This window comes from Ctenopharyngodon idella, chromosome 17 (assembly GCF_019924925.1).
Source record: "Ctenopharyngodon idella isolate HZGC_01 chromosome 17, HZGC01, whole genome shotgun sequence".
NCBI lineage: Eukaryota > Metazoa > Chordata > Actinopteri > Cypriniformes > Xenocyprididae > Ctenopharyngodon > Ctenopharyngodon idella.
In genome coordinates this window covers 27215085-27239454 of record NC_067236.1, presented here as the reverse complement: position 1 = coordinate 27239454, position 24370 = coordinate 27215085, and the positions used below count along the sequence as shown (strand labels likewise).

General features: G+C 36.6%; 2 protein-coding genes and 1 non-coding gene across 6 annotated transcripts in view; 1 reads left to right on the top strand and 2 right to left on the bottom strand.

The window, feature by feature from the left end:
- Positions 1-21151, bottom strand: part of tdp1 (tyrosyl-DNA phosphodiesterase 1) — a 35972-nt gene extending 14821 nt beyond the window's left edge. Inside the window, exons 1-14 of one of the 2 annotated variants that reach the window (XM_051869247.1) lie at positions 21059-21151; positions 19997-20605; positions 19854-19897; positions 19691-19746; positions 19482-19578; positions 19224-19258; positions 16606-16698; positions 13093-13263; positions 10522-10600; positions 9289-9474; positions 7173-7221; positions 7010-7076; positions 6300-6407; positions 4517-4619 (exon numbers count right to left, since the gene is read on the bottom strand). In XM_051869247.1, the coding sequence (XP_051725207.1) occupies positions 4517-4619; positions 6300-6407; positions 7010-7076; positions 7173-7221; positions 9289-9474; positions 10522-10600; positions 13093-13263; positions 16606-16698; positions 19224-19258; positions 19482-19578; positions 19691-19746; positions 19854-19897; positions 19997-20594 (1686 nt within the window). In that variant the 5' untranslated portion in view covers positions 20595-20605; positions 21059-21151. Of the gene's footprint in view, positions 1-4516; positions 4620-6299; positions 6408-7009; positions 7077-7172; positions 7222-9288; positions 9475-10521; positions 10601-13092; positions 13264-16605; positions 16699-19223; positions 19259-19481; positions 19579-19690; positions 19747-19853; positions 19898-19996; positions 20606-20882 lie in introns of both variants that reach the window. The other variant, XM_051869246.1, reaches the window with a different exon arrangement.
- A 536-nt stretch (positions 21152-21687) lies between these two features.
- The window catches only part of efcab11 (EF-hand calcium binding domain 11), an 80123-nt gene continuing 77440 nt past the window's right edge, over positions 21688-24370 (top strand). The window contains exons 1-2 of one of the 3 annotated variants that reach the window (XM_051869257.1): positions 21688-21920; positions 23975-24070. In XM_051869257.1, coding sequence (XP_051725217.1) covers positions 21843-21920; positions 23975-24070 — 174 coding nt within the window. In that variant the 5' untranslated portion in view covers positions 21688-21842. The remainder of the gene's footprint in view (positions 21921-23974; positions 24071-24370) is intronic. The other 2 variants (XM_051869258.1, XM_051869256.1) reach the window with 2 other exon arrangements.
- trnak-uuu (transfer RNA lysine (anticodon UUU)) lies at positions 22221-22293 on the bottom strand. The gene has a single exon. It is a non-coding gene; the product is annotated as a tRNA-Lys (tRNA).

The window sequence follows — 24370 nt, the reverse complement described above, 5'->3', positions numbered from 1 at the left end:
TATTATAATTACTAATTCCTACATATTTAGTTAAGAATAATCTAGCATGCTACAAATAAATAAATAATAATAATAAAAAAATAATGATAATTCTGAGGTAATATGGCAACATTTTCAGAAAATGTTGTATAAAAATGAAAGAACCAGTGCATTATTCCATTGTCCTAAAAAAAAAAAAAAAAAAAAAGGCTGGGAAAGAAAGAAAGAAAAAATGCCCAATCCCATTGAAAGTCCCATTTATTTTAACCCCATCTGAATAGACCTAAAGATATGCCATGACTCCCATAAACTCAAATGATGGAGATAACAAATCACAAAAGTGAGAATGAGAATGTGTGCATTTGCTCATTCTGTTTTCTGTAGAAAAAGTCAGAGGGGAGCAGGGCTGTTCTGAGGGAAGCTTAACTCTCATTTGTGTGGTGGGCATAAAGATGGAGGGGGCTAGATAGATTTAAAGGGCAGTGGGGAATATATCACCCAGACTCAGACAGCGGAAGCTTTCACAAAGCCCAGAGAGATGCAGCAGGCGCAGACAGCACTGTCCTGCTATTTGTGAACAAAAACAGGAAGCAACCGAGAACCTCATTGTAAAAAGTGGGACACAGGTAATTCTAAATATGAAAGGCATCTGGAGAAGGTTAGCAAGGTTTTTACAACATTAAGGACTGTTAACCATTGAGATGAATTGGTGTTGGGCGATACTCTGCATAACACGATATTATCGTGGGGATTCTTTTTTCATTTATTTGATTATTAATTTACTACTTTATTTAGTCATTCATTTAATTATTTACTTGCTTTTATTATCGTGGCAAATGACATGCACAAAATGTGAATCGTTGTCCATCATTTTGCAAGCAATGATGAAGTTGATGATAAAGAAAAATATCACGTTGAAATATTTGGAAATATTTAAAATTTTAAACCATTAAGGTGAGCCATTGGACAACACACAAGCAATGTACAAACTTTAAGTTATGCCGGTGAAGAAGTCTCAAACACTCGCTGTGTCTAAAATCGAATACTTCCCCACTATATAGTATATGAAAAACAGTACGCCTATAGAGTAGTATGTCTGAATACAAAGTATTCGAAAAACAGTATAGGTGAAAAGTCCCCAGATGACCTACTACTTCTGTTGACATTCTAAGGTGCACATTCGATGGACACTTTACTATCCCATGAGGCCGCAGGAAAGGATTAATGAATGGCAGTGAAGCGACGCAACTGATGCTGGTAGGTCACATGACAGTAACAACATGGCAGATGTAGTACGTCCGAATTTCATTCATACTACCCATATTCACACTATATAGAGCATACTTTTTAAAAGTCGTGAAAAAAAAAAAAAAAAGTTACATATTTTTCTAAACTGAATGCATTAAAATCGACTGCACTAGACTTCATGAAGCAAATTTTATTTAGAAGCAAAATAGTAGACCGTCAAAACTGAAAAAAGCACCCCGCCCCCCAATTATTTAATCAATGACAGTCCTTATAGATATGTAGGCTTCTGAGTCCTTCATAACCTTCAAACTTATAGTTAATCTCAGCTGTCACAAATAACACTGATAAACTGTGCTTCTTGTGTAACTGATAAATGTGTCTTGAGTAGAGACATTGAGGTTAATGTGGTCTGGAGTAACATGTGGGTGTTAATAATTGAGTGATTTATCTGCATTTCTGCTCAATCAGCAGGAGGCAGACGTATTGACAGAGTCTAAGTGTACTTAATTGTTGTAGCACTAACAAAAACATCACATTTCTCACTACTTGCTTTCTTCTTATGTTTTTCACTACTATCTTCACTAGAATGTCTGCAGAATCCAGCTGTTCAGTTTAGCCTTAGCTGCACTTATAAACAATTACTAATTGTGGTTCAAGAGGATGACACATTTCAAGAGTACATTTCCAATTGGATCAGTGCTTAAGTGGTTAACCATGATTATTAGGGGTTATTTTTTAACCATAGAATATACATTTAACTCATCCAACAGTTTGTAAAAGCAAACAAAACAAAAATTAATCGAAACAACACTAAACAGAACATAGCATCTCTTGGAGATACATACATATGGGTTAGGGTCCCTTACACACACACACACACACACACACACACACACACACACACACACACACACACACACACACACACACACAGAGAGATACAGGTACAAATGTAATATAACAATTTCTGCACTTTGAAGCCAACTCGAAGCTTTATAAAGTTATTTCAATTCTTAGTGCATGTAAGTACATCTCAATCTTAGTTCATGTTACACTGAAAATTCATTTCCTTCTAAATTTCTGTAATGGCCTTGACTGCTTGGAGGAACTAGTAATGCAGCAATATACATGAATACTAAATCAGAAAAATTGACAAAATGATGAAATCCTGTATTTAGGACAGCATGACTCATCAACCGCGTCCTCACTTCAGGATCATACTTTGTTATCTCTACTAGCTTGATTGATGCTAGACAAGGACAAGGGCAAGTTTGGCTCACTAACAATCCCTGGTTCTTATAGGTGTATGTCAACACAGCATGACTAATTCTAAAACATCATGGTGTCCCAAGAATATTGATGTCAAAGGTGTTTCGTCAAGACAAAAAAAACAAAACAAAATGCAATTTGTACTTTCATGATCTTGAACAGTCTGATCTCAGATGTTCTTAAACAAGAGAACTTTAATTAAAGCACCACACTGTGGCAAACAAAAAATGTGACTCATTATGAAAATTATGGAGCATGACCTCTACAGTTGTAAAAATAACTTCAATAGTCAACATGCAGCCTAATTTGTGACTTAAGCCAGAAACCAAGTAAGATCATGTGTATTAAATGCAAATATAATGCCCTAAAGGCATGCTAAGAAAAAAATATTGGACAACCTAAAAAATAGCTAATTATGGGTCCATTATAATGTAACAAACCTTGCTTAATGTCTGTGAGTTACTCAAAAAAGACCTCTAGCAAGAACTAACCATGACAAAAAACAGTTCAACTAAAACAAAGAGGCTTCAGGCCACATAAAAAAGACACAACACATCCCTTTTGAATAAGAGAGCACAACCTTTCGCTATCCTCTTTCAAACTCGTGTTTTCCCCCCCTCTTTTTTCCACAGCAAGAGAACTGAACCATACTGTTGCTAAGCAACTTTTGAAGTAATTCTAAGACCTACCCTGACAACAAGGACAAATTACCCTGCGAGTATGTGAGCGCTACACAAAAGCTCTCTCTCTACATATGGAGAAATGAGAGATGTACTCCAAGATATTATTTACAGTAAAACTGAGCGTAATTTAGAAGTATGTTCAGAGACTGTACGGATGTCTTTTTGAGCATTAATGGAGTTCATTCTCTTGTCCCTGGTTTCACAGACAAGGCTTAAGCTAGTCCTAGATTAAAATGCATGTTTGAGCTGTTCTAACTGAAAGTAACTTGTACTGACATACCTTAAAATATGTCAGTGGCATTGTTTTGTCTCAAGATGCACACCAGCAATGTTGTTTTCCAGTGTAAGTTTATAAAAGCTACTTAAATGCCCTAATTGAACTAAGGCCTAATCCTGTCTTAGGCTAAGCCCTGTCTGTGAAACCGGGCCTTGGGGTTTTTACTGAGGATCACAATTTCTCCATTAAACAAACACCCTGCTCAAAGAAAAAGAAAAAGAAAAGAAGTTCAAAGTGGTCAACTCGTCCACCAGTGGTTAATATTTTGCAACATCACTAGAAGGTAACACTCATTCTGGTTAGAGTTAACATGGCCACAAAGTGAATTCCATGATTTTTGAATCACACTTTTGAAATTCCCTTCCGTATTTCCAGGTTTCCAGGACTGTGGGAATCCTGAGTTAAGAATTGAATGTCAATGAGGTTACCACCTTGTCATGTGCGGCTTAAGCAGGTGGTTTACCAGTCTTAAGCTTTTTTCGAGCAGCACTTAATATTCAACAATATTATTGATCTGCCTGCATTGACACCATTGTATGGGAACTGAACTGAGCTGGACAATGACATCACTGTTTTATCCAGAGCTGCTGTATAGATAAATTAACTAATTAATAACTAATGATTTTTACAATGGAAATGAATCAACACTGAACTTAAGCTGGACAATGAAACTATTTTCTTCTAGAGCTGCTGTACAGCCTAAACAAACTTTGTTGCATAATTTTCCTGTTATTACCATAGAGCTGCTTTTGAAACAATCTGTATTGTAAAAAGAGCTATATAAATAAAGTTGACATGACTTAACAAGGCTGATCAAAATGCTCTGATGGGCCAACTTTGGCCCCACCAGCTGATATTCCAACTGATAAATCACCTAAACTAACTTGTACCAGGCTAATGACCATCTTCAACCAACTACAGAAAATTCAGCCACAATCAGAAGCTGGTTTTAAATTAATTTATCATCAGGTCAGAAATGTACAGGTTTTTGAACAGGCTTTGATCAGGTTTGAAACAGAAACATGAAACAGTATGAAGATCTCAGTTTCACAATACTCACAAAGGCTGAAGGTAGGTAGAGGACTCCTAGTTCATAGGAGCGAACCATCATTTGAGTGTTGTTCTTCTCTAGGGCGCCCCAGGCAGCTTTTGATAAATTGGCACTGTGGAGGGTACCAGCAGACAAAGTTATTCACCTATGTTTCAAAGACAAGCATATCATGTAAATGTCACCTAAACTAGAAGTGTTAGCATTAAACATGTCAAAGCTAAAGGATATTGTTGAGCACCTCTTTTCAGACTGCAGTTACTGAATAATTAATGAATTTTGGACTTCAATATTGACAGGCTATGCCTGAAGGTTTCACATCCACTGCAGGCATGTATCGTCATATAAAAAGAACTATGAATAACTGTTCACAATCCCCCCCTCAGTCTCCCTGTGCATTTGAACCACGATTAAAGCCAGTGCTTTGAGAAATGCTGCAGGAACAGTGGCCATTCACGCTGGCTTGAGATGTAAATCGTGGGCTTTAATGCAACCGCCACAGGAACATCATGTTAACAGAGTTGAATAAAGAACATTTGTCTGCTGGTTTAACAGAAAAGTATCTTCAAATTTATGGCTTTAAAAAACAGAATCTCTTTTCAATTGTCTTCTAGGGCAAAATGGCCAAAATACAAGCTTTCAAAGGCTGAACTTCACATGCTATTCCTGGATCTAATTTGAAAGATAATCAAAGAGAAGAGTGTTCTTTTGCCACGCCACTGCGTTTTATAACCCACCTGGTGCTCGTCCACTCCAATTCACCACCAAGACAAGTCTTTAGCACTTCAACGGACCGATTGCACTAAAGGGCTTTGATTATCTGTAAAAGCACTGTCGCGTGAGTGGTTCAGGGAAACTTGTTAATGGTTCAGAGTCCATGGCGCTAACTAATGAACATACAGCCTCCCAGACTGAAGAAACAGGAAAGCGGTTATGATTTTGCAGCTAAGAAACGGCCAATCAAACAGGATGGCATAATCTTAAATAAACAAACATATCAGGCTTATGTTGAGTAAATATACATTTACAGGGCCTAAGGACTTCTTTGAGTGGAACACTATCAATGCAGCACAGAAGACACAAATCTGCCAGGGATCAGAGAAAAACAAACCTCCTTATGCCAAGAGCATTATTTTGGCAGCTATGAGCATCTCTCTGAAGAACAAAGGAGCAGAAATAGTACTTATCTCATCCAGATCAGCATTAACATTACATATTCAAGACAATAAAGACATGTTTTGGTGTGTGTTTTAAAGACTAACACAATCACATATACTGTATCCAGCCTCAACAAAACCTACAGTATGGGTACCCACATAAACTGATTTCAATGTTGATGCAATTATGTTTAAAACTGTGTATTTCATTTTCCTTCTAGACTGCTCTCTAATTTAGTGTGTGCAATTTGGTGATGACTGACAAAATTGTGATTTGAACTGATATATGATAAACATTTTACATCTCATATTGCTAAAGCTGCTTGAAATAACAAAAAGGTGAAACAAGTGTTCAACATGATGTGATTTAGATTATACCACCTATTTATTTAAAAGTGCATAGTGTAATTTCAAATTGCAATCTTTATTATGGCATAACAAATGCAACATACTGTTATTGTACAAACTGTTTTTTTCCTCCAAAATCTAGAGCTTTTAAGTTGCATCCAACAAAGGCACAGTATGTCAGCCTGTTGTGACTCGGGGGTAGATATATAATTTCTAACTGATCAGATGAGGCCTGTCAAACAGGCAAAAGTTCATTTGATTTACCACGCAAGATGCTTGATAATTCTAACCTTGTGACAAGGAACCAGGCCAGCTGTGTGAAGTCCGGTGAAACCCTCATGTAAGTCTTAATGTGGGGCATCGCATTGCTCCTACCAGTAACATCAGCATGCCAGCCACTATTTAGGGGAGAGAGATGGAGAAAGGAGGGAAGAAAGAGAAAGAAAATGGTGAAACACCTGCTGAAATACCTTTTCTAAGAGCAAGAACACCAAATGAAGCATTTCACGCCATTTGCAGGTGCAGAGAGATGATGTTTTAGGGTGTACTGTGCAGACAGAGAGGAGAGCTTTCTGTCTGATTGCTGTCAGCATTCAGGCATGAATACAGAAGTCTACATGGACTCATTTAAATACACTGAGTAAAAGTGTAAAGTGTGCACTCCAGAGGGGGACTGAGATTGAATCTAAATCGCAATAGGCCTATCTCTGATCACTTAGCAAAATTGAGGCCACCAGTAAAATAGCTTATTTATGGTGATAATGTGTTAAAATGGTGGGAGAGATGGGATAAGAACCCAATTGAAATTTTCTAAGGAGCAATTTAAGGGTCGGACAACTCTTGGAAAAGGCAGCTGTTTAGATCACGAGGTCTAGAGCGTTGCTGAGGAGACTTTTCAGGAGAATATTTATGGTAACATTTAAAAAGGGTCATTTTAGGCTGAATATTGATGAGTATATTGTCAAAATGGGTTTTTCTCCACAGAGGAAAGAGAACTTACTGGAAGTACGAGTGAAGCCAGATCTGTTTTTGTGCTGTCTGTATGCTGTAGGGTAAAGATCCCCCAGCTGCAGGGATGAGAACAAGAAAACACGTCATAATGACTGTGGAGGCGTGAGGAAAACATTTTTTTCTTGATTTCAGAATAAAAGAACAAATGATACCTGGAAACCCCTCCAAACTGGTTCTCACATTTTCCACAGATGGGTAAACCTAGAAATGACACTGTTTTAAAGACTTTTTAAATTAATTAAATTTGACTAAATGTTTATTCCACTTAAATTATTGATCGATCAATCAATTTATCTAAACTACCATTCAAAAGTTTGGGTTCAGTAAGTTGTTTTTCTTAAAAGAAATTAATACTTTTATACACTGTTAAAAAAATTATATTTCAAGTAATTGCTGTTCTTTTGATCTTTTTATTCATCAAAAAAAAATACTGTAAAACATTATCATAGTTTCACAAAAATAATAAGCAGCACAACTGTTTTCAATATTACTAATAACAATGAGATAAGTTTCATGAGCACCAAATCAGCATATTAGAATGATTTCTGAAGGATCATGTGACACTGAAGACTAGAGTAATGATGCTGAAAATTCAGCTTTGCCATTACAGGAATAAGTTACATTTTAAAACATTATAAAACGGTTAGTTCCTAACCTTGATTCTGATTGGTCAATAACTGTGTTTTATTTACGATAAAACACGGCTATGACCGCTTCACCCAACGGATCTACACGTGTATCACTACACAACACCCTTAGCAACCACTCTTAGCAACGTAAACTGTATGTTCTCAATTGATATTGTTCATTGAAGTTTACTGTATTATGTAGAAGAGTGTTGTGAGAAAGAGATCGAGTGAGCGAGTTTATTACCTGCATTCAGATTAAGCATTTTCCTTCAGGTCAGTCCTATGTTCATAATAAAAAATCTGTTTAAATGTCCGATGTATTATCTTGTCCTTTTAACAGTTAAAGGGTTTTCCGTGACTGATAGCGCTAGTCAAAGCATTTATCAGTTGCCTCTTGTTCCATGTTCACAACAATTTAGGCTTTTAGTAAAAGTTTACTTCAAGAAAGTTGCATTGATGCATATTTTTGGCTTTAATATTTGTATTGTGTGGTCACCGTTTTATATAAGCTTTGCGTCGTGCCTAACAACGCCCTTCAGCCATGACTTATTCACGATACAGCACAGCCTCTCGTACCTTATTGCTTACTTAAATTAGAAAACAGTTATTATAAATTGTAATAATATTTCACAATATTTCTATATTTACTGTATTTTTGATCAAATAAATGCAGCTTGGTTAGCATAAGACTTTTTTCAAAAACATATTTAAAAAATATTATGGTCCCCTAACTTTTGAACTACCTATCCATCTATCCTACTATTAACCCATCCATCCATCAATACCTCTTGACCTATAAAACACTAAAGAACTGGTCTGTATAGTCATACAATACAGATGTGATCTCAATAGAAGAGTAGCTTTGTGCGTATGTGTCCTTTATATGTCTACATTTAGTATTTCTGAATAATTTCACGCCTCCTTAACAGTAACGGAACTGAATCACCCCAGTCGTCCCACAGAGTGTCTGAAGCCAATAATTATAAGAGTCTTAGGTCTTTAGAGATGACACAGTGCCATTTAAGGCCTAATGGTACTATCTGCCGTCTTTCTCTGTGCTCTAGACTATTCGTGTGGTGCCTTGACTTTTCAACTGACATTTAACAATAGATAAAGAAACAGAAGATTGATTTCTGTCTGATGCATGTGAGCAGATATTGTTATGAAAATAAAAGGATGGATGAGAAATCTTCTCATAACCATTGTCTCTAACAGCTCGTGCCAAGAGAGACATGAAAATGCTTCCCTTTTTGTAAAATTGGAATTCAAGTGTAGCAAATGAGAACACGCCATGAATACTAATTGCTAATTAAACACGCGGGATGTCAACAAATTTCATAGCTCAGAAGAATTATACACTGAAGGCAGTTGTCTGTCTGTTCAGGAACATGCAGAAAAAGGCAGAAGCACATGTGCGCTCCGGAGTCCCTCCTTGATTCTAACCTAATTAAAATGGAAACACAATTGAGGGCTCATTTATCCTGATAGATAAGCAAGCTGGCAGGAGAATATGCAACTGTGTTTATTATAATATCCATCTGGCCACATTGTTCACAATTCTGAGAGGGTAATATGAGCAATATGAGCAGATCCTCTCACTGTTTCGGCACGCTCTGTGGAGGCTGTTCGAAACACTCACCAGGAGCATCTGTGTTTCTGGACTGGCTAATGATTTTCCTGCCTTCCCCAGTGTGGTCAGAGTGCGCTGGAACTCAGCTGCCAACCATTTAGTCTTATCAAGACCCATGGAGCCGATACTGGAGAACTGGCCAAGCACGTGCCATTGCTTTTCGTTCTGCACAGGCTGCGTGTGCTCGCTCAGCAACTGAGAGAAACAAAAACAATAAGTGCATGTCAAACTACGTCAATATTTGCATCTGTCTAATATGGCTAGCTTTTATCAAGTGACAGATGAATTAGCACCAAAACTGGACACATGGCAACGTCAACAACAGAAGATATTGGGAAGCATTTTCACCTCCCTGTTAAAAGCTGATAAGACTGTTTATTTGAACTATCATTAAAGTCCCCCTGTGGTGAAAATCAAGTTTTTAAATGTTGTTTATATGTCTATGTGGTGTTTTTAATATGCTTTTAGACAAACCATGTGCAAACCATGTCCTTAAAACTGCAGTGAACAAAAGACAATTTTAAAAACGTGGTTTGAAATCGCTGGTGTTTCTGACGTCACAAACTACCTTGTTGTAACCAATCACGTCAACGTGTTATCGTCAACGAGTGGATCTCTGAACTGGTGTGAGTGAGTGGAGGCGGGGCTAATTTGCATATTCATAGAACCGCGTATACTTAATGAGGCAAGGGTGTGGAGTTACATTCAAGCTATTTTAAGGCATGAAGAAATTTTGGTCATTTTGGTGATCAAAAATAAATTTTAAGGGACAAAATTATTGACTACAGGAGGACTTTAATATGCATGGTTATATGGTCAGTTGCATGTTATTACATGTATTAGCTCTGTTAGCAATCTTTTCAAAACAGCCATGTAACCTATTTTTGGTTCTCGACCCCCTATTTGACATCCATTGATGTAGCATGAGTCTTATGAAGGTGTTAAGAGTCTGCCCTGTATGAGTCAGTCATTCATATCAAAACACCATTTACAAAATGAATGAGTTCAGTGACTATTTCAGATGAAATACGGCTCAGTTTCTGAATCTTGCCAAGACCAATCTAACACCTTGCTCTGCCTGGTATCTGAATTCCCTCAACAAAGGAATTGAGAGATCATCTCAAAGGCATCCTGTAGGCGTACAATGCTTTTTCATGAACATCAATCATTCTTATGTTTAGGGCAGAGAGGAACTATTGCCATTGAGGAAAAAAAAATGTGTAATCACACAAAAAACATTACTTTTCGCAATCGTAGATGGCCCCATTTCTCCATTGCAGGTCCTTGATATCTTCCTGGAGTTGAACCAATGAGATATACTCTATACAAGACAACATAAATGAGATGTTATGGGTATTAAAACTAATATATTTGTTTTTAATTCATATTAATTCAGATACTATTTTATCACCATTTAAATGATGTAGCAAGTGGAATTTGTTTCTGCAATTTTCACACAATCAATCAAAATATTAACCATGCCAAATTAGGGGAAACAAACTTTGACAGATATACTGAGTTTTTTTAGACATTAAACGGCAAAAAAATAGATAATCATGAGCAGAACTGTATAGTCAGATTTGTTTTCTTGGTCATGTCTGTGAAAAATCAATTACATTTGGATGGACAGATATTCTGATAAAGTCTAAACACGTTACTCTATTTTTCTGTGTTTTAATTTTTACACTACCATTCAAAGGTTTGGGGTCAGTAGATTTTTTTTACTTTTTTTTTTTTTTTTTTTAAAGAAATGAATACTTTTATTCAGGAGTTATATTGTCATGGTTTTCCATATCAGGACATTATAAAAAAATCATCTAGTGCTTGGCAGGTCTTAAAATTTGGAAAATAAAACCTCAGATGAACAACAACACATTACATATCACTCCATGTCATTATTTATTTAGCAAAAATAAAGCCAAGATGGAAAAACCATGGGTGAGAACACCCCATGATTCAATTGCCTGTAGATCCACTTTCAACAGCAATAACTTGAAGTAATCATTTTCTGTATGACTCAGTCTCTCACATCATTCTGGAGGAATTTTGGCCCATTCTTCCTTGCAATGTTGCTCCAGTTTATTGAGGTTTGTAGGTATTTGTCTACGCACAGCTCTCGCCACAGCTTTTCAGTTGGGTTGAGGTCTGGACTTCACTGGGCCATTGCAACACCTTGATTCTTTTCTTTTTCAGCCATTCTGGTGTAGATTTGCTGGTAATCTTCAGATCATTGTCCAGTTGCATGACACAGTTTTGGCCAAGCTTTAGCTGTAGGACGGATGGCCTCACATTTGACTCTAGAATACTTTGGTATTCATGGTCGACACAATGACTGTGAGATGCCCAGGTCTTGTGGCTACAAAACAAGCCTAAAATCATCAGCACTCCAGCAGCATGCTTGACTTTTGGTACGAGGTGTTTGTTCTGATATGCTGTGTTTGGTTTTCACTAAACTTGCCACTGTGCATTATGGCCAAACATCTCTAGTTTGGTCTTGTCTGTCCAAAGGACTTTGTTCCAGAAGTCTTGTGATTTGTTCAGAAGCAACTTTGCAAACCTAAACTGTGCTGCCATGTTTTTTTTAGAGAGAAGATGCTTTCTCCTGTAAACCCTTCCAAACATGCCATACTTGACCCGTCTTTTTCTAACTGTACTGTCTTGAACTTTATCATTGAACATGTTAACTGAGGCCTGTAGAGTCTGAGGTGTCGCTCTTGGGCTGTCTGCAATTTCTCTGAACATCACATGGTCTGATCTTGGGGTGAATTTCCCGCGACATCAACTCATGGGAAGATTGTTTAGAATGTTTTCCACTTGTGAATAATCTTCCTCACTGTAAATGATGGACTTCAAATTGTTTTAAAATGGCCTTGTAACTACAATTGCTTCTCTAAGATCATTGCTGATGTCTTTCCTCCTTTGCGTTGTGTTAACACGCATCTGAAGTCTCCAGACACTCAAACTGCCAGAACTTCAGATTTTATAGAGGTGATCACACTTGCTGGTAATCAGTTAATCAAAGACATATGATTAGCAGTGCCTGACTGTTACTTACCCTCTTAATTCCAATGTTAACAGTAAGGGTGTCCTAACTTTGTCACCCATGGCTTTTCAATTTTGGCTTTATTTTTGCTAAACAAATAATGACACGGTGTGATATGTCATGTGTTGTTGTTCATCTGTGGTTTTATTTTACACATTTTAAGACCTGCCAAGGATAAGCTGATTTTTTATTATGCCCTGATACAGAAAACCATGGAATTCAATAGGGTGTCCTAACTTTTTCACATGACTGTAGATGCATTAAACTGATCAAAACTGACAGTAAAGATGTTTAAATAGTGGCAAAAGATTTCCATTTTAAATAAATGCTGTTCTTTTGAAATTTCTATTTATGAAAGAATCCTGAAAAAATGTATCATGATTCCCACAAAAATATTAAGCAGCACAACTGTTTTCAACATTGATAATGATAGGAAATCAGCATATTAGAATGATTTTTGAAGGATAACTACATTTCAAAATTTATAAAAACAGAAAACACATTTAACATTTTAAAAATATATCACAATATTACCATTTTTACTATACTCTTGATTAAATAAATGCAGCTTTGGGGAGCATAAGAATCTATTTCAGATGGACTACATGGAATGTAAAAACAAAACAAAACTTGGCTGGCTGACATGTCAACCAGACTCTAAATGAATGGTGGCTGCCTGAATAAGCAGCATTGTGGATGCTTTTTGCAAGTCTGATATCACGCCATCTTGCTAATTAAAATATGGCTCTTTTATTTGTAAAAATTCTCACCTTGTTTCTGACAGATCATGCTGTTTGATGCGCTCAATCCACTCGGCAAGCTCTGGTGCCCGGTATGCTTCCAGGTATTCCAGCAGGTCTCTTTTGAAGTTGGTGGGAGACTCCCCTGCTGTTCCCAGACTTCCCTCCGGTAACCTGGGGTACAGAGGACTCATCCACATCCTGTCACAGAGATACACGCAACATATTTACTAATGAAAAGCCAATTGAAAGGGCGTGAATCATTAAAATGTTAAAAAGTTTGTCAGATCCTGTGGTGGTGACTAAAGTACATCATTAATTGGTTTGCTTATGTTAAATGTTAGACAAAACTGGCATGCTTAAAGTAAAAAATGGCTCTGAAAATCAATTGCAAGGGGGAATTATTACAATTATACATTATTACAAGTTTTTTGTAGTAAATTGCCTCATGTTGATACAGATATCACTGATAACTTGCATTTCAGTAAGGGAGTCTGACAAATTATGTTCAGTAGGATTTGTCAGACTGATTCAATCTGAAAACATATTTTTGAACCATTTATTAAAAGATTTAGCTCACAAGAGTCATTTGTTTTGGAATCAGACTACACTGGTTTGTTTTTGCACAAATCCTGCAAGGTCAACTCAATAACAAGATAGTATCTGATATTATTTTGCATCTTTTAATTACATCACATTCAATACAGACTGGAAACTAACATTTAAAACGGTTAAAATATGATTTCTTCACAATGAAGATTCAGTAGCAAAGCAGCATCGAAGCTAAAAAAAAACCAAAGCTGATTCTCTAGTTTAGTTTCTAAATAAGGTACTGCATTTTTGTACTAAAGTTTGATAGAGACTCTTTTGTAGAATTAAGGCTTTTGCATTCTAAACATACATGCAGAAAAAGACCTAAACGTTCCAGACTTTTCTTAGAGAAGTCCAATATCTCATGATTGGAGGAGTGTGGGGACTTGTCTTGACAGACTGGTTATAGCATATTCCCCTCAGGCACTAGGAGAACAAATCAATAAGGATTCAAATTGGAGCCATTACATAAAACTTCAGAAGAGACTTGAGAGGAAGAGACCTTCGTCTGTGTGAATAATAATCAGAATATGGATTGGGCTGCAATATCTAAGGAATACCTGGGATCAGACAGATAGGGAGACACGTCAGACCTGTAATGATATTCATTGTGCTTTGCTGCAGTCTAAAGCTGATGGAGACAGGTCGGTAAAGTGAATATGCACAAGGAACATAGAGTGCATTCTGCATAACTTTGAAGAAACACTCTGGCCTTCACATAACTGAATCTAGCCATGTACCCAGCCAATTCAAACAGCTGAGCTATGAAAAGGATTGTTGCTGTTTAGAAGCTTTGCAATTTTCATGAGAAAATCAGATCTCTCAACCATAATCCCAACTAGATTCCATGTTGTGCGGGATTTTCTAAATCCCGCTCCTGCCAAATTTCTGACCATCACCGCCCCGCAACATGTGTGTTCCATTCCCAACTGGACCCGCAATGTTTTTATCCACTCCCACCCGCACCCGCAAACATTCTGTCACATCTTGTAGAGACTGTGATAAATTTACACAAATGTTAGGGCTGACTCCATTCTTGTAATGAGCCAAATCCCAGGACCCATGCTATATTTTTTGACTGTCCACTCCCACCCGCAGCAAAGGTAAAACCGCCCGCTCCCACAAGATTTGCAGTCCCAATCCCAATGCAGCCCTCTAATCCCAACCTCATTAGTCAGACACACACACAAACTAGGTGGCGCTATCAGCAGCAAATTTACGCTTTCTTTAATAGTACCATAATAACATCATGGACTAGAATAAAAACTCATTTTTTTTAATCCTCAGTGCCAATGCATACAACTGTGGCCTATAATGTCTAATTGACCTGATATTTCTAGCACAATATCCAGACTTAGGCACACATGGACTTTGAGGACATACGCCCAATTACTTGATACGGAGTCATTATGAATATTAGTTATTTGTCTCACCTTTTTTTTAAAATGTCAGTATTTTTTGTTGGAAGTGGAACTGACAAATTGTTCACAACACGTATTAAGAAAGTCAATAGTGTCAGTTTTGATTTAATGTTAATTGTGCAATCAAATTTATAACAACAGAACTGATTCTTTTTTAAATTTAGCAACTGTGGCCATTTTCTCCACTTTTCTAATCTGCCAATCATTTCCACTTGTGGCTACACTTTATTTTTCCCACTTTTATTTTTAGGGACATCGAGGACAAGAAACGATGAATAGAATAGATAGAAGCGATATGGACCTTTTTCACATGTCCAGAAGCTGTCATAGTTGGGTAAACTTTTGTAGTGGTGAATGGAAAATGACAGCAAATACAATTTTGGTATTTCCATTTAGCAAAAGAAAAAAATACATGAGAGTTTCCAAAAAAAAGAGGGAAAAAATATTGAGAGATTCACAGCAGCCAGAAGAGCGAATGATGTGAAATTTGCCATCACTCCCTCAGCCGTTGTATTAGAAACACTCTTGCAGCAGCGGTTTTTTTTTTTTTTTGTAATTCACCGCCAAGGTAATATAACACGAAGTATAGCATTATAAAACTTAACTAGATTTGAGATGCTGATAACCGTGAAAATGCGTCATCAGTCTGTAAAAAGGGTCCACTGGGAAACGTAAAGCCGGATTCACATCGTCTGTATAAACACCACAGTCCAATGTGGCACAGCATGTGCACTATCCGCTAAGCCATGGATGCAACTTAATGTCCTCTGTGTGAACTGACACTGATCTTGCAGTACAGGTTGAGGAAATGTGCTAATATACTATGCCAGATTGTCTGAATATATGTATGCCAGAGGGTTTAAATATTAATTGCTCAATTTATAGATTTAATTTCCTTCTCACTAATCCACAGCTTAGAGTGGGTGATAACCTAACTGCCAGCCTAACCCTATGACTCTTGAGCTTTTGTCTACTTAATGGTTTTCAGTCCCTGATACACCGCTAATAAAATCGAGCCTAATAACCGAAAGCAATTGCTAATTCATTGAGCATCGCTCTGACCTGCCTGTTACCTTCTGCTGGTATGAATATGACACCATGGAGAATATATTTATTAATGGACAGCTTTCATAAAACGCTGCTTCATTTAAGCAAATATTCCATGTAGCTAATTTAAACAGACCATTTCAGGTCAGAGAGGAGTCTATAACTACATGATTGGTTTATATTCAGATTTGCAGAGCTCAACGCTCCAATTTAGGCTACATCAGCTTAATTTCAATTTACTCTAAGTGTCTGCTCAGTGTGTTGTCATAGCAACAGAAAAATGTGTCATTAGGACTAGCAAATGCACAACTTCCATTTTAGGAATGAGACAAATGTTGTCGCACTCTGAAAAATAGGCAACTTCAATTGTGAGCACAACATAAACTGATCGTTTCTAAAATCGACCGCACCATCAGCAATAACATTTTCATGCTGAACAGAATGTGAACGCTCTGTGTGTGAGCGTGTATTTAGCTCATCTTACCCCTGTGTCTTCTGGTACCAATCGGCTCGGATGAGGTTTGAGGTAAGAATGATGACTCTGAATCCCTCCTCGTACCAAAGCAGCATCATTTTCCTGCAAAAAGCAAGTAAACACAACTGATTTTAAATAATTACTCTCATTTTATCTCATCTCTTTCTTTCATTTGTGTCCTTCAAACAGTATAAAACACTGCCATTAAACCATATGGCACATTTACCAAAGACTCAATATTACTTCACTCCATAATACCACTGATTTTTATCTAAAATACATGCCTTTTTGTGTCAAGCAGTATAAAAGTGTACCTTTCAGAACAGGGGCACATTTATTAAACCTTCAGCTTTTGTATTACATTAATTATAAGAACACCACCACATTTTGGAATATAAATTAATTTCTGTGCTGTTCTTTGTGTGGAAAATGTATTATTTTATTTAATTAATTAAGAAAAAGCTCTCTATGTTCTTCAGAGAGGGATGTTTAGAACTCATTTGAAGGCAAATTAGCACATGAAGACCTGACAAAGATGTTTGAGAAGGATTATACTGCCAATGTTTTTGTTCTTTTACTTCCCTTTTTTTGTTCAATTTATATCATTTAAGACACTCCTTTTAATTTGTCAAAAATGCTCAATCCTGTCATGTCTGGCTCTGTTGAATAAAACATGAAAGATTCTTTGGAGAGAAAACAGTACTCTAGGAATACATCACATTAAAATTCAATACTGCGCCTGTTTAACATCTAATTTCAACTCATCACAGCAGATGCTCATCTGATAATCTGCACATCGGCATGGATTGCGAAGAATTTAATACTCTCGAGTCGCTCGAGGAGTGCTTCGTTCCATATGCAGTACTGACTGCTCATAAAACCTACACCTGATCAACATACTTTAATGAAATTATATAAGCTACAACACTACCTCTGTTGACTTGTCACTCAAAAACACTGCTTTATGTTGAACGGTCGTATAATGTACAATGCATGGTCAAAACTATGTTGATTCTCAAACACCACACCAATATATGCTTTTAGAGTGTTTAATTTCATAACCATGAGCATTAATATGTTGGTAAGTTCTCACTCCTCTGGGAAGGTTTTCTTGCAGATGTTAGAAAGTAAATACAATACAAATTTTATTTCTATAGCACATTTAAAACAACCAAAACAACAAATAAAGGAATTTGCTCAGAGAGGAAAGGAGGAGAGTGAGAAGAGCTAATGTTAGTTACACAGTCTGGCACATAGTCTGCATTTCATTTCATCCCACAGGAGTTTAGTGGGATTCGGGTCTGGACTTTGTGCAGGCCAGTAAAGTTCTTACGCATCGGACTCAGTAAAGCATTTAACTGGTGGCATTGTATGACAGTGAGCTTCTTGATACGACCCATTCTACTGAAAAAGATTATCATATGGCTATATGCTTGGTTTTATAAAGTAATAAGCCCAGTGAAGCCGTGGTTTACAGTGAATTTATAACAGCTAAGGGGCGCTGTTAGGCACGACATGGAGCTGTTATAAATTCACTGTAAACCACGGCTTAATGGGGCTTATTGCTTTTATAAAACGGTTACCACACAATACAAAAATTAAAGCAAAAAAATATGTATCAATGCAACTTTCATGAAGTAAAATCATTAAAAGACTTCCTTCCGCTGGAAAAAAATAGTCTCTGACCATGAACAGCAACAGAAGTTACATTATTATGCTATTAGATGGAGGCATGGAGTCACTCATTAGCAAAGACTTTTATATTGAAACTTGTTGTGAACACGGAACAAGACGCAAATGACAAATGCTTTGACTAGCTGTCAGCGTTAGCAGGGCACAGGAAAACCCATTAAATGTTAAAGGGACAAGATCGCAGCGGACATTCAAACGGATTTTTTTTTTTTTATGAACATAGGACTGACCTGAAGGAAAATGCTAAATCTGAATGCAGGTAATAAACTCTGTCACTCGATATCTCTCTCACAATACTCTTCTACATAATGCAGTAAGCTTCAATGAACAAAATCAATTGGGAACAAACATGTTTACGCTGCTAAGAGCGGTTGCTAAGACACTCAGTGGCCAGGATACTTATGTAATGTGGTCAGCTGTATGTTTTCGGGAATTTTACAACGACTTTGAACGCGGCTCATCCAATCAGAATGCACGTTTTATGTGTGTACAAGTGTAGTGTACTTTACAGGATTTTTACTAGAAACTTCAAGCTTAAAGGAATAGTTCACCCAAAAATGAAACTTCTGTCATCATTTACTCACTCTCAAGTTGATCAAGACCTGTATGAATTTCTTTCTTCTGCTGAACACAAAAGAAGATATTTTGAAGCATGTCGGTAACCAAACAGTTAATGAACCCTAATGACTTCCATAGTAATTTTTTTTCCTCCATTTTATTATTGAAGTCAATGGGGCCCGTCAACTCTTTGGTTACCCATATTCTTCAAAATGTCTTCTTTTGTGCTCAGCAGAAGAAAGAAATTCATGCAGGTTTGGATCAACTTGAGGGGTGAGGGGTAAAATTTTTGGGTGAACTATCCCTTTAATTCTAAGTTCTTCTTCGCTCGCAGTCTCACTAAAATTATCCAGATAAATAAAAGGTCCAACACTCACGTATGATGTGTGCCAAATGCAATGTCCAGTTTGGCCTGTCAAAAACAACAGAGAGTTCAATTCAACAATAAGCATTTAGTATTTTTTTTCAAACTGAATTGAATAAACAACAAATGGCATTTTTATTCAATTTTCCCACTATAGATATTGAGAAACAAAATATTTAGACTGTAGAGAATCTCAGACTACCATGAAGTTTAATGCTTCCCTCTAGTGGAATATGTAGCTTATTGCAAGAGAACCATAAAAATCACAGACCTGGCAGAAACGAATATTTGGATATGGTTTGGCTTGCTCAATTAACCGAGCCTTGGACTCTCTCTTTTCTCCGTGAACAAGTATGACTGGTTTGTCCCTAAAAAACAAAAACAAACAGTACTGTTAATTACTCATTGGCATGTAGTGCCACTTCATTCGATGTAGTGAAATGTTTTCAATTTCAGCTGCAATTACAGATCAAATATTACCTAAATTCTGGCGGATACTGCTCCACCATCCATGGAATGTCAAAACAGTAATTAAACTACAAAAGAAGAAAGATGTGAATCAGGGCAAAAGCATTACAAACTTTTGTTTGTGGTTTGTAGTAAACACCTTAGCTGCAACTTCATCCATTAACACAATATTTACCTGTACAGACTCTTTTAGCGTTCCAAACATCGGAGAAAGTATCTCTGATTATTGGAGAGGAAAAGAAAACAGGAAGATTATTAGAAATATACAACATCACTTCATAACTTTATTTTATATATAAGTTCGCACTCTTTAAATACCTTTGATATGCAGCGCTCCAGTGTTGTACTTTTTTGGTATCCCAGTGACTTTGTTTAAATAAAAACGATACATGCCATTCACAGACAATAAGTTGGTCTCAAAGAAATCAGCTGGCTCTTCTTTATAATAACTAGTGCCGTGAGGGCTCGGAGGACGCTTGTCTTCGGTCTTCTTCCTTTTAGGACTTCGATTTGGCTTTTTGGGCTCATTTTTCAGGGCAGGTGGTGGAGCTTCATCATCACTGCTAGAGAGGTTCCAGCCCCCTTCCTCTGTTTCTCTCTTTCTCTTTACAGCAGGCGAGTTTCTTTCATACTTTACAGGGTCAGTTTGATTCACATGTGCAGCTTTTCTGGCTTCAGATCCCATGGAAGGAGCAGACGGTGCTTTCACAGTATGGGAATTTTCAGCTTTCTCATTGCGTTTTGGACTCAGTTTGGGCTCTTGCTTGAATAAGGTGGTGATCTTATCTGGTTTTCTTTCTAAATCAGGTTTAACGCTTGGTTTGTTTAAATCCTTCTGAGGTGTTGGAGGGATAATGTTGTCCTCGTCTTCACTATCTGATATGGTCCACTTGCCATGCTGACTGTCCTGGGACATTTTTTGTGCAGCTGTGGATCACAAACAGCATTATCTTTTTCTTTTTTCAAGATGCATACTGTAAACTATCTACTGAAAACAAGCATAGTATGTAAACAACAGTGCTTTTTGTATTATTTTGTCTAAATGTTTTACTTTATTTTGTGTAATTGTACAAACAGATGTAGCCTTGTACAAGAGAAAAATGCTTGCATTGCATCTTATGAACAAGTTATGAATTGAAGAGCTTAACCACACTGTATACATAAGCATAGCAATTTAGTTCAAAGTAAACGAACGTAAACTTACAAAGAGGCGGGAAGATTAAATGTACAGACTACAGGTAAATAATTCAAACGTTACGGTTATAAAGAAAGCTAAGTGCTGCATATATACTTCTAGACCATTGTTCATTTGAAACTCATATCATTAACAGCACCACAACAGTTTGCTTTGTTTTGATTCGGCTGCATGCACCGTCTTACTCTCGCTCTAGTCTGTACATTCCACATGCAGTAACAGCAGGGAAAACGGCACAATGTTCTTCAAAATAAAAGTCTGTGATACTCGACATTGAACAATTTGAATGTGGAATATTAGTTTGGAAGACCATTTCCGCCACATTAGAAGAAAAAAACATATGACATAAAAAGTAATAATTATGACATAAAAAACATATTTATTTTACATAAAAGGTCGACATTTTTATGTAATAATTATCACTTTTTATGTCATAATTTCGACGTATGTCATAACTATGACTTTTTATTTCATAATTTCGACTTTTTATGTCATAACCATGACGTAGTAGCTCATAATTTCATAATTATGATTTACCAAAGCACGTTTTTTTTTTCTTAGGTATTATTGTGAATGTCACTGCCACTTTCATGTCAATTAAGTATACTGTGAGCACACTATTACTATATATTTTTTTGCATTACAATAATGAGAAAGGATCATAAAAATACTGTCAAAATGCAAGAAGTGTTAATATTAATATTTTATTATATGACCCACAAATAGGCTTTTTCTTTTCTTTTTTTTTTTTTTTTTTCTTTTTTGTGGGTTGACTTTTAGTTTGAAAATAACGGACTATTCATCATAGATCATTCGCACTTTACTAAGTATCCAATCAGCATCTCTGATACTGCGTTCTTCAACTCAACAACTTTGCCTAGAAAACCAATCCCTCACATCCATACGGTTTCTATGCAAACATCTACAACTTTCCAGAAGCCTTCAGATATGTATATCTAGGTTGTCCCAATGCAAACATTCACCGCTGGAAGAAGCTTTAGGAACGAGAGACAAATAAACGATGCCGAAAGGAAAAAAATCGAGTTGGTAAGATTTGAGTCTGGTTGATATTGAACGATGATGTATCATTCATGACGCTTGTGAAACAGCTTTGCTTGAAACAGATGCTGGTGCGGATGCTGAGATTACATATATTTAATTACAATGTGATAATTTGTGGACAATGTAGAAGTAAACAATCTGCATTATTTAAAAAAAAAAAAACCTTGATGTTGTGACATTTAAATAACATGTTAGATGTGAATAGAAAAGTAACTCTGAGGTTACTCGACATTATAGATGCAAATCGTTGAGACATTTTTCTACCCACAGTGGGAAAAAGTGATCCGCCCGAACAGGGACTTGAACCCTGGACCCTCAGATTAAAAGTCTGATGCTCTACCGACTGAGCTATCCGGGCTCTGAATGTAACTGTCAGGAGGGGCGACTAAATCACTTACTAATTTCCTAAGTCGTTAATTTCTGAACGGCAACCTGGTAAATCATTACGATAATTACAAAGACGTAGCCTACATAATTTTGTGTGGACATAACACAATTTGTGGGAAGGTGACTTACTATTGCGGAAATCCGTGACTAGAGGTCGCTGTTTATTGTATGATGTCTGGCGCTCGTGCACATTATCGTGACGCGTGCACTGCGGGGAGTCTGTTGAAGTTCTTCAGTTCAGAGAAACAGCAGTGCTGTAAAACATGATAATTTATTTCAACAATTGATTGTTAATTTACATGATTATTTATGTGTGTTTTGGTTTTCTGCTTTGGAATAATATGCTTTTTGCACTGTACAAATAAAAACGTCTGTAATGTTCACCAAATTCCCCTTTATTTCTAACACTTTTATCTACCCGCCTTCATTTAAAATGTATTTAAACGCAAAACAACAATCGTTTGGAAACTGGTTTAATTTCAGTGTTGTACTTAATAAAAAATGAGCATTTAGTATGTTAAATATTAAAATATAACTGCATTTGTCTTTTGTTTACAGCTTCGAAGTGAGAAATACAGCAGATAGTTTCATCATGTTTGTGTTGGGAATGACAATAATTTATGCATTAAATGCCCAGTATACATTTAATCTATACGTGTACAGTACTGTGAATTCCATTAGTGTATTTATTCTGTAAAGGCTTGCATTATATTAAGTATATGTTGTATTATTGCAGTGTACTTGTATCTTACACTTTTTACGATATTCTGTGATGGAAAGATAGTTGAATAATACAACTTATCAACACTCCTCTGCTCTTGCTTAAAGACTCAAAGTCAGCAAATGAAGCCTACCTAGGGAATTTCCGCAATAAAAGCTAACTTTATTGGTTACAATTTCTTAGGAGGAATATGTAAAGGTACCATAAAGATGAGTGCCCCCAAGTTCCAGGATCTTAAAGGGTTAGTTCACCCAAAAATGAAAATAATGTCATTTATTACTCACCCTCATGCCGTTCCACACCCATAAGACCTTCGTTCATCTTCGGAACGCAAATTGGGACGCACCTGCAGTGTTTTGAAATCAGCCATCACTATATAAGTCGTTATTTTGTTTTTTTGGTGCACAAAAAATATTCTCGTCGCTTTATAATATTAATATTGAACCCATGAACTGATTAAAATATGTTTTAGTACATTTATGGATCTTGAGAGATGAAGTGTCATTGCTGGCTATGCAGGCCTCACCGAGCCATCAGATTTCAACAAAAATATCTTAATTTGCATTCCGAAGATTAACGAAGGTCTTACGGGTGTGGAACGGCATGAGGGTGAGTAATAAATGACATCATTTTCATTTTTGGGTGAACTAACCCTTTAAGAGTTGTGCACATTTCTCGCACAAACATTTACTGAACAGCGACCTCTAGTCAGATTTATTTCTTCTGCATTTAGTGTTAAACATAGATTCCTTTCTTACAAATCCCATGAATATTCAAGGTGGTAGCTCTCTACAGTCCACTGCCAAAACAAACTCAACAAACTTGAAACTTATACTGCCACTATTGGGGTTATTATACGTACATACTTATACGTAGTCTACTTAATAAAGATTGCAGATCAACTCTGACTGTCCATGTTTATGTACTTTAGGTTTTCCATCAGTGTGATGTGGGTAAGAAAAGTTATTTGTCCAGAGAAGATCTTAAGATAGCAGTTGTCATGCTTTTTGGATACAAGCCATCAAAGGTAGGTCTACAGAAAATTAGAATCACTTATTCTCTATACATTTACTGTCATATTAACAGAAAATAAAACTTTTGACAACTGTATCTTTTTTGTGGCGTTTAATGCAAAGAACAGGAAAATATAAAAGGGATATTTCCCATTTAATTCAAACTTAATTATGTCCCAGTAACATCTTAAATAAATTACCTCACTTTTCAAAATGAATCGTGATTCTGAGGACGCCACACCCAGGATCACATGATCAAAAACTGTACTAATGCTGCCCTCGGAGGACGCACTCCAAGGTAAGGAAGGCATCAA